The sequence below is a fragment of the Onychostoma macrolepis genome, chromosome 07 (genome assembly GCF_012432095.1).
Source record: "Onychostoma macrolepis isolate SWU-2019 chromosome 07, ASM1243209v1, whole genome shotgun sequence".
In the NCBI taxonomy this organism is placed as follows: domain Eukaryota; kingdom Metazoa; phylum Chordata; class Actinopteri; order Cypriniformes; family Cyprinidae; genus Onychostoma; species Onychostoma macrolepis.
In genome coordinates this window covers 17,726,503-17,737,123 of record NC_081161.1, presented here as the reverse complement: position 1 = coordinate 17,737,123, position 10,621 = coordinate 17,726,503, and the positions used below count along the sequence as shown (strand labels likewise).

The 10,621-nt window shown below is 37.1% G+C and overlaps 1 protein-coding gene across 1 annotated transcript in view; it reads right to left on the bottom strand.

The window, feature by feature from the left end:
• Nucleotides 1-2,508: 2,508 nt before the first annotated feature.
• Nucleotides 2,509-10,621, bottom strand: part of col4a5 (collagen, type IV, alpha 5 (Alport syndrome)) — a 55,233-nt gene continuing 47,120 nt past the window's right edge. The window contains exons 40-49 of the mRNA XM_058780991.1: nucleotides 9,332-9,465; nucleotides 8,849-8,921; nucleotides 8,379-8,450; nucleotides 8,161-8,289; nucleotides 7,894-7,992; nucleotides 6,006-6,218; nucleotides 5,735-5,912; nucleotides 5,502-5,616; nucleotides 4,002-4,174; nucleotides 2,509-3,913 (exon numbers count right to left, since the gene is read on the bottom strand). Coding sequence (XP_058636974.1) covers nucleotides 3,832-3,913; nucleotides 4,002-4,174; nucleotides 5,502-5,616; nucleotides 5,735-5,912; nucleotides 6,006-6,218; nucleotides 7,894-7,992; nucleotides 8,161-8,289; nucleotides 8,379-8,450; nucleotides 8,849-8,921; nucleotides 9,332-9,465 — 1,268 coding nt within the window. The 3' untranslated portion in view covers nucleotides 2,509-3,831. The remainder of the gene's footprint in view (nucleotides 3,914-4,001; nucleotides 4,175-5,501; nucleotides 5,617-5,734; nucleotides 5,913-6,005; nucleotides 6,219-7,893; nucleotides 7,993-8,160; nucleotides 8,290-8,378; nucleotides 8,451-8,848; nucleotides 8,922-9,331; nucleotides 9,466-10,621) is intronic.

Sequence of the window (10,621 nt, the reverse complement as noted above, 5' to 3'; positions counted from 1 at the left end):
TTCTGAACTATTTTTGTTGGCAGAGTAAAAAGAGTCAAAGTAACTGATAATGAGTTTAAAATGTAAGTTACTCAAAATGTACCTACAGCTACAGTACTGATGTTAGCAACTGCACAGGCGCTTGTGTAAAATCACTTAATTTCATTTGAACGACAGATCAGTGAGATCATTTTCCCAGTGCACTTTTAACAACCCTTGCTAAAATGTCTTGGCTGCACCCCTGCAGAGCGCAGAAGGGGAATCCTCCTCTGATAGACGTTTCTGCGTCATTAGGAGCCGAGGTTTCTCCCTGCAGCTCATTTGATTTCAGTAGCTCGAACAGTATGTGCACAAATGAAATAATATATTAGGGCTTAGGTTGCATGTGGATCGTGAGCTTGTGAACGTTTACACCAAATTCCAGCTCTCAGGGGATGTAGTATTTGCCACTAGGTGCTCATGTTTCAAAACAGACATAAGCAGTGATTCCTTTTTAAAGCTCATTAAGCAAAAGGTTATTCCCTAAATCATGCATCCGATATGCCCCTAAGGGGCAAATAACCTGGAAATGTCTCATTCCTTGAACCATTCCATAGACACAAACTTAATCCAAAATCAAAGTTAATCCAAAATCAGACTGTAAGGTTATCTTCAACTTGAATTGTTTAATTTAAGGTATGAATATACAGGTTGTATATACTATATACTGTATATTTTATGACAGTTAACCATTAGTACACTCTCAGAAATAAAGGTACAAAAGCTGTCACTGGGGCGGTACCGTTTCAAAAGGTACATGTTTGTACCTAAAGGGTCCATGTTGTTAAACGTACATATTAGTACTTAAAGTGTACATATTTGAACCTAATAGGCACAAAAGTGTACCTTTTGAAAAGGTACCGCCCCAGTGACAGCTTTTGTACCTTTATTTCTGAGAGTGTATATGTCTATAAAAGTTGCTATCTGTCTATTAATGTCCATCAATGTTAAAAACAAAGAAAAATCAAATCTTTTCATAATAAAGAACCTGACTTTCAGAGCCCGACTGAATGATTCAGTTGCATAAGTAGTGAACAGTGAACTTTGGGCCAAGCTTTATTCATGCAGAAGCAATGTTGACCCTTGTTTTGGTTCCTTCTAGGAATAAGACCACTTAAGTAATTTTTGTAAAGAGCTTGGTCGTTGCCATTATCCCAGTGGCAATGAGGTCACTGTCATCTGCTCACTGAGAGCTTAGCTCTCGCCAAATATCAACACTCAACTTTGTCAAATGGATCTTATATGGACTATTTAGGTCCTAATAACTAAGCTCTCCTAAGCTCACAGCTTAGTCATTAACCAATCTGTCCTGGATAACAAGCACATTGTTAGAATCAGAAAGAGCAGGAAGGAGGGAAGGAGAGCAGAGATACACTAACAGGAAAAATACAACACAAACCAGATTTATTTGAATGATTTTTACATCCACTTCAATAATGTATTAATACACAACAAAAGATCGTCTGGAAATCTGTAAAGTTTTGCTGAACTCCATATGTATATACTGGCAGCCCTACAGTCCTTGTGACTCAGTTCTCCCTCTAGTGGTCCAACACCACAAAACTGTATTTTTGGTTTCCATGCTGCAAGACTTGAAACTTACCACAAAGAAAAATATAACACTACCATGTAATGTACCATACTAATACTGTCGTAACCAGTGTTGGGCTAGTTACTCAAAGAATGTAATATATTACTCATTACTAGTTACTCCTTTCAAAAGTAATATTGTTACTTTACTTATTACTTTCTGGCAACAGTCATTAGTTACACTACTAGTTACATTACTTTTTCTTCACGCCCCACAGAAGTTATAACTGTGTATCTTCCAGATAAAATTCTTCTAGAATGTTACTAACAACATATTTCTGCCTCATCATTTGACCAAAATCCACATTAGATCGCAGTCAGAAGTTATTAAAAACACTCAATAGTGATTGATAGTGACATTCATTGGCATTAATAGTCATGTGTAGCTTGAAGTAATTTTTCCGTTACCCATATGCGATTAAATTTCGTTATGTATTTTATGAAATCACATGAGTTTGTAAGAAAACTGTTTAATTTTCCAAAAATATTTTAAATTATATTATATTAATATAATGTACCACATGCCGATAATGCAATATTTCTATCTGCTTTTCCATATTCCAAGCTTGCCTGCTGCAATGGGGACATCACATGCATGTGCGAGTCATGAAAATTATGAAAATATAATTATTTGATTGTTATAATTATTTAATTGTTAGATTTTAAATCAGCGGGGTTGAAGCATCAAAAGTAGCTAAGTAACTAAGCTGTTTTATGGATGGTAACTGTAATATTATTACTGAAATCTTATTAGTAATTAGTTACACTACTAGTTACTGCAAAAAGTAATATTATTACAGTAAATAATTACTAGTAACTAGTTACTGCCCAACACTGGTCGTAACTAACCAGAGCAAAACAACCAGAATCCCACTCTAAAAAAAGTTCACCATGCACAGACAAAGTTTGTTTCTTTTATTTCAGTCATTTAAGTTTATAACAACTTCTGGATACTAGACATAAAGGGGGAAATGATTTTAAAGTACACATTTTTGCACCCCATGATGACATGTGAAAAGATCTTCACTGTTTTAGGTTAGATGAACCACCACTATAAGCTAATTGTATGTATATTGTATGCATGTACTGTGTACAACTATGCATACACAAAACTATTTATATATTCTATAACTGTAACATAGTATTGCACAGTGTAGTTTATGTTCACATTGGTTGACAGACAGTGGTTCATCTAATCTGAAACGGTGACAGGCCACACTGTGGCGTAATATAACACATAAGAACCAATGAAAAGTTTACAAATTCATAACACTACTACTTGATGGGTTTTCACAGAAATGTCCTTGCTGGTTAAATGAAATCTGAATAAAGGAGTGGTCTGTAAAAACAATTCAATTTACGCATGTGTGTTATGAAGAACTACTGAATGAAAAAAAAAAAACCCTCCTACAGCCAAATCAAGTTTCTGGATATATACTTTCTTTTTAATATATATATATTTATAAAATACTGTTTCATTTAAAGAAAGTTCTTTGTACAAATGTCAGTGTAAATTAACGTGGAACTAATATGTGAATAAAGGAGTAAGTGGTGAGCATACTGACAAAGAACCCAGAAATTCATTAAAAAGATCGGTTTTGTATTTACGCTAAAAAGGTGTTTTACACAATATACACATTTTATTACTTACAAAAAGAGATAAATGACACATTGCTAAAAAGTCCTGAAACAGCAGTGTTAGTACCACCAATAAAGAAGAAAAAGTGATTGGGGAAAAATGATAGCATTAAAAAAAGCAGTCCCATTAATGTAACGCTTCAGTGCATTTCGTCTCTTTGATGTTCAAAGTGCCGATTTGGTAACATGGAGACAATTCCACTCGAAAGAAAAAAAGAAAAAAGCGAGAGAGCGCTTCTCCCAAAAAATGTACCATTTGTGTACCAACATCAAAATTCTTGTAGGAAAATATTACATGAAAAGAATCTCTAGAGAGAAAAAAAATCTAATGCACATTGTGTCACAACTGCCATGGCACCTTGCTGGATCTGCATTTTTCTTTTGAGGTACTTCTTTAAAATAAAAAAGGCTAATAAATTCATTTATTTTGTTCAGTTTCTTTTGCTGTGTTGCACAGTAGCACCATAGAGTTAAATGTGAAGACACTGCACCAATGAAACTTCACTGGTAATCAGCATGATGACCGCAGTCGTTGTAATGATGGCTGATCCTCAACAACAACAGACTGCAAAAAAAGTCACTACGTTACGTCCTCTTCATACACACAATACAGCGGCTCACACGGGTCTGCAAGTTTCCAGCTTTCAGTGTCTCTGACTGCGGCTTTCTGTTTGGGCAGAGAGGAAAAAAAATCTTTTAGTCTTAAGACAGTTTGCAAAACTGCCCAGTTGTCATAGTTTGGAATGAAATATTACCTGAACATTTCATTCACATCCACAGTGGCCAGCCAGAAGCTGTACGAGTTGCTGTAATAATTGCAGGTGCCTCGACCGTGGCACTCGATGAACGGAGACGAGCGGAACTCCTCCAGACAGGAACCGGGAGAGGCAAGAGCCTGACCTGAGCCCTCAGCACCTGCACTGGTGTGCTGTCACACAGATCGAGAGGCAAAAACCAACAAGGATGTTTGAGATCTTTTAAAAATATGCCAGTTTTTAAAAACGCAATCTTTATATACATGCTGTTTTTATTTTAACAACATTTCAACTTGGACTTGTAGAGTTTATACATGTGATTTATAAACTTTATGATTTATACACTCGATTTTAAGGTGTCCTTGTTGCAGTGTAATTACACATTTAAGTACTGAGTAATATTAATTAACTACATGCACTTTACATGTTGGTTAGGGTTAGGATTAGTTTGGTTTGGTTTAGGGTTACTTGCATGTAATTATGCATAATGTATTGTTATTATAATAGTAAGTACATGTAACGTGTAACAAGGACATCTTCAAATAAAGTGTTGCCATAAATGATTGGTGTTATTTCATTATTGTTTTCAAAAATGTTTGTTGTTATGAACTTAATGCAGTGTTTCTGAATCAGGAAGCCAGGACTCACTAGAGGGCATAAGATGACATGAAATAACAATAACGAAACAATGTATAAAATAAGCCGGAACAATTCAAAATCAAGATATTTCTTTTTTTCCCTTTAAATAACTAGGATTCCCACAGTCTCGAAAACCTGGATAAAAGACGTAACCTCCTTCTAAAGGTCTGATTTCCAGACTTGTAAAAATCATGTAAATGAATAAAATTTTAATACACCATAGCCAATTTTTTAAAGTTTTAGCTAAATGAAATGTTTTAATTATAAGTATTATAATTAAAATTATATAATTATAAGTAAAATACGTTTTAAAAATTAGGCGAGTCGTGATGATTTGAGAAGGCTACATTGATCAAACATAGGCTATGATCAGCTCACTGTCTGCCGCTGGCCACTTGGTCGTTACCTTAAAAAGAAAAAACTTGTATTCAATGAACAAAAAATGCTACAAACGTTTTTCTAAATTAACTTAAGAAAACGAAACAAAATATAATCAATTTGCCATTACATACAAAAGTGAACTATTGTAGTAGCTGTTTTGTGAGAAGGGGAAAAAGAAATGATGTGCTCGGGTCGGTAATTCTGATAAGCTGTCGGACACGGGCCAGGCTAGGGCCTGAGCGTCTTGGGCCAGGGCCAGGCTAGGGCCTAATTTTGAGGCCCGTGCAGGGCTCTACTTGGAGTCAAAAATGTAGAGAAATTCTGGTCCAATTGGGTCAACAGTTTTATGGTTCTCTCACATGATAAAATGGCTTATTATATGTAGGTTAGACTTTGATTTGGCAGATAAAAGTTTACCAATATTACTAATATTCAATTATTTCTAAATAAATTCCCCCCATATGTGCATATAGTGCATACCATCATGAAGGAGTAACCGATCCAGAGCACAGACCAGTCGTTCGGGCAGGATGGCACCTGAATGGTCTGGCTGTGTATAGCAATCACCATGGCTGGAGCTTCGCATACAGAGCACCTGCGCACACACACACACACACACACACAAAAAAATCATTCAGATGATTCAGTGGATTCAGGTAAATCCACAGATTCCACTCCTACTCATCATCTGTGTCAGAGTGACCGTCTCTTACCGACTGATGAAAGGTTTGATGCTCTCTCCAGTGATAGGCGCCATGTTCATGGGCATGGGCTGTGGTGTGGACAGCCAATAGGAGTAGTCATTGCGGGAAGCAAAGTTGCAGACATTGTTGATGTTGCAGAACATGAAAGGCATCGTGCTGAAACGACGTAGACAACTACCAGCCGTACCTGATGTTAATTTGAATGAAGAAAGACATATTAGTCATGATACATGTGACGTGAGAAAGAAAATTCTACATGCTGTGTTTTGGGGACACTCACCCAGGTCCTGTCCATGCGCCCTCTCGTTGCCTTGCACATAGAGTAAAGAGTAGCCGTCATAGATGAGACTTGTATCTCCAGGACACGATGGCACCTCTGTGGTCTGACTGTGGCGTGTGATCAGAAAACCGTGTGCGGCAGACGATGATCCAGCGATACCTGGAGGGCCCTGAATCCCTTCTGGACCTGGAGGGCCGGGGTAACCACGCTGACCTATAAATAATTATGTCATGGTTATTGTGAGGGGAAGATTCAGGCACTGTTAATAAACTTTCAGTTCCTGCTGTTTCCGAAAATATGAAAAAAGAATAATGGAGCAACCAATTTGAAGGATGATCCTTAAAGGAATAGTTTAAAATTCTGTCATCATTTGCTCACCTTCATATCAGCAATGATGTCAGGTATTGTTACTCACCCTCATATCAGAAATGGAAAAGTTATCCATAAGCTTTATAAGTTATCCATAAGTTTAATCCAAGTTTTGTGAAGAGATATGATCACTTTATATGAACAGATTTAAAGGGGTCATGAACTGAGAAACAAAAATTCCCTTGATCTTTTTACATAAATGCGGTCATTGTGCAGTAAAACATCCTGTAAGTTTCAGAAGCCAGTCTGCCAAAACGACAGCTTTTGTAATGTGCCACTCTATGATGTAATAGTGTAGCTACACACCGTCTCCGCAGAAGAAGATCAACGCCTGCTTCTACATCGCTGCCTGTTTAGCCTCGCCCACCAATTCATGCATGTAGTGTAAATAATGAGAGGTGAATGCAGGTCTATGCAGAAATCAAATGATAAAGATAGCTGAGAATACAGCAAGATGCTGTGCAGTGCTAAGTTGTGGTAAAATATTATTTGCATTGCCTTCTTTCTGATCCCAACATAAGGAAAGAGTGGATGAACTTTATTTTTAATGAAGTTCCAGACTGCACCAGTAAGAACTTGGTCCTTTGTTCACTTTTTACCGCGGATTCGTTTACAAACAAGGCACAATTCGATGCAAGATTTTCAGAAAGATTGAAACTAAAAGATGATGCTGTGCCAACTATATTGGATCCGACAGTAATGTCGCACCACACAAGTGTGTGTAACTATTACCTTGTCACTACTGCGTTGTCTGTTATTACAGATCTTTGATATGTATTGAGTATTTGTGCATTTTTGACCTAAATCACAGCACCGCCAATCCATGAAGGATGTAGGCTGTGAAACATACACAAGTGTTAGTCAATCATAGCAGTGGGCGTTTAATTCTGAGCCTACAATCCGCCACGCCTATTCAAACCGAGCGTTCTGATGAGGGGAGTCAAAGTAAGACAGAAAATAGCTTTTTACTTCTAAATTACGTTTTTTGATGTAAAAATCTTGATAACATAAGGGGACCTCAGAGAACAGTACAAAATAAAAAAGGTAGTTCATGACCCCTTATATTCAGGCTTTTATTTACTTCTAAACAACGACTGGCACATACATAGAGCACATAAAATATGGTAAACATGGAAGCTTGAGCATGTGTGTAATGCACAAGAAGCATGAGGTCTGTTCTAGTGTGCGACACATGTGATGTACACATAAGCTTCAGTGTTTTCCGCTTGTGATGCGCTCTATGTATGTGTGTTTATATGTAAATAAAAGCCTAAATTGAAATTGTAAAGTCTTAGGGGTTTGGTAAGTCTTAGGGGTTTAAGTAAATGATGACAAAATTTTCATTTTTGGGTGAATTACTCCTTTATATATTTTTTAACTTGAATCTTTAAAGGCTTTATTGGACAAGACAACGGAGATGCAAACTAGTACTGGAAAATGACCCAAGCTGGATTTGAAATTGGATATACCCTGTGCAACATGTCTACCCACCAAGCCACGTTTTGGACCTTAACATTACCTGGTTGTCCAGCTGGTCCTGTATCTCCCTTCCGTCCTGGTGAGCCGGTAAATCCTGGAGGTCCCATTGGACCTGGGTCTCCGGGGTCACCAGGTGAACCTGAAGGTAGAAGTGAAATCAGACATCATGAAGAAAAAGACCAGCATCATAAACCAAAACCATTGCTACCAATGGTCTCTATGGTCAGCTTAGATCACATTTTGAGAAGCGCAACCCAGATCAGGTATCAGCTATTATATTTGTTTAACTGTACTTAAATTCACTAACCTGGAAGACCCTGCAATCCCAAGGGACCTGTTGGGCCTCTGCTGCCTGGGATACCAGGTGGTCCTGGTGAACCACGCTCCCCCTTCAAAAGAATTGGGTCTGGAGCAAAGCCTGGCTCACCAGGAGAACCTGTGGTCAACAGAGGGGAGATGAGTATTAGACAATGCATTTTCATTGATATTGTAAGGGGAAAATATCCAGGTTTTAAAATGACACACCTGGTGTTCCAGATTCACCACGTTCTCCTGGGATGCCATTAGATCCAGGAAGGCCAGGCTGTCCTTTAGGTCCTATAACATGCAGAAGTTACGTGGATAAGACTCATTCACAAATATAGCTTCACAACAATTTACACATTTTATTACAGATTCACTTTGATGTTGTTCCAGACATGTACACTGTTATGTTTTTGTGGGGAACAATCATACATATGATCAATTTATTTGATTAAAAACATAGCAAAAACAGTAAAAATTCTAATTATTTTCTGTTTTAATATACTGTATTTCAAAATGTAATTTTGAAAATAATTCATATGCCATTTTTAGAATATTAAAAAAATTCTCCTTCGTGTTCCATGAAATAAATAACAGCAAATGGGACTGAACAACATTAGGGTATATAAATATTTACAGACATTTATTATTTTGGTAAACAAATCCTTAATGGTTATAGAAGGAAAACCGACCTGGGAATCCAGGAACACCTTGAGGTCCAGTATCTCCTTTTAGGCCGCTAGGTCCTGGATTTCCTGGAGTACCCTTTTAAAAAACAAGTAACAAAAATCATTATCCGACTAAATTAATATTATAAATGGAAATGTATAAATAAATGGACAATTCTTTATATTATTTTTAATTATTTTATCACGTGAGACAACAGAGATACCAAAGACATACTAGAACAACTAAACAGGAGATTGGTTGCCAATCATAGCATTTAGCAGTCATTATCAAGAAATATACGATGTTAGAATTGACCAGTCAGAATCAAATATTCCATAACTAATAGTTAACATACTGTAACTAAATATTGCTCTATTTTCATCAAAGTGTCAGAAAACCCACATTAAACAAATGCAGCCTACAATGTTTCTACAAATGCAAATTGAACGAAACCCTTTGCTAACAATAACTAAACCTTCTTTTTAAACCACATCTATAATGCTTACCGGAAAGCCTGGGGGACCATAATCTCCTTTCAGTCCTGGTGCACCAGGTGTCCCAGGTGTCCCAGGCATGCCCTTCTCACCTTTTACTCCTCCACTACCTGGAGGTCCACGGGTACCCTCAGGGCCAGGAGGACCTTCACATTCACAGAAAAGAAATCAGTTCCTACCGGTTTCACTGGTACCTGATTAACTAACAGGATTCATCTTGCAACATGAAATCATTGTCAATATTATTTAAACAAGCTTTGATGTCCGGATTTGTGTGCATGTTTATCATATATATTGTTGTATGTGGTGTGCTGAATGATTCTGGGATATTCTTGGAGAAGGCACAAAGAGAGAACAACTAAACTCATAACTATATTCCTATAATTGGGGATAAAACATCAAAAATTAAACATCAATCTCAGTCCCACTCAACCTCTATGCAGAGGTAAATCAACTAATAACAAATGGAAGTGCACAGCATGACACAGGTGAGTATCAAACCAAGTTGTCTAACCTGCAGGACCTATAGAGGGGTCAAAGGTCAACGGTTCCCAAAAGTCCAACAAGAGGAGAAGCAAAGAACAAGGTAAAACAACATAAGTCATGTGATGTGTTGAAGAACAGATTTTGTCAAATTTCAAAATGTTTAAAACTCAGAATTTTTGATGATTTTACAGAAAGCATTACTGAAGAAACAGATTAGCATATTTGACATTGCATTTACATAACCAATCAAAAGGAAATTATCACTTTTATTTTGCAAGGTTGCATTCAATTGATCAAAAGGAACATGATTTCTGAAGGAACATGTACCACTGAATACTGGAGTAATGGCTGCTGAGGAATAAATTACATTTGAAAAATATATTACATTGAAATAATAATAGAAAACTGACATTTTTAACTTTAATAATTCACAGTATTACTGTGAATTATTCTCCTGTGGAGAACACTGCAGCTTTTACTGCTGAAAAGAAGGGATGGGTGGAAGTGAAGACACACAAGGATGAATGATGATAGAAGAATGGACGGGTGAACAGCTAACCTTGGATAGTGAAAGCTGTGTGTAATACTCAAAGCCCTGACTGGGCAACTGTGAAACAATGACTGCACAAAACCTTTTCATGCATGCATATCCTTCACTTCTCTCCAACACAAGACAAACCGGTACACAACAAAGGAAGGGAGTGATGAGAACAGAAGATCACTTGAAGTGAAGATAATGCAAACAGTGTGTCTTGTGCTCTGTCTTCCGAGAGTGAGTGTATTTGTGCTCATTGGACATGGATATGGCATAATCAT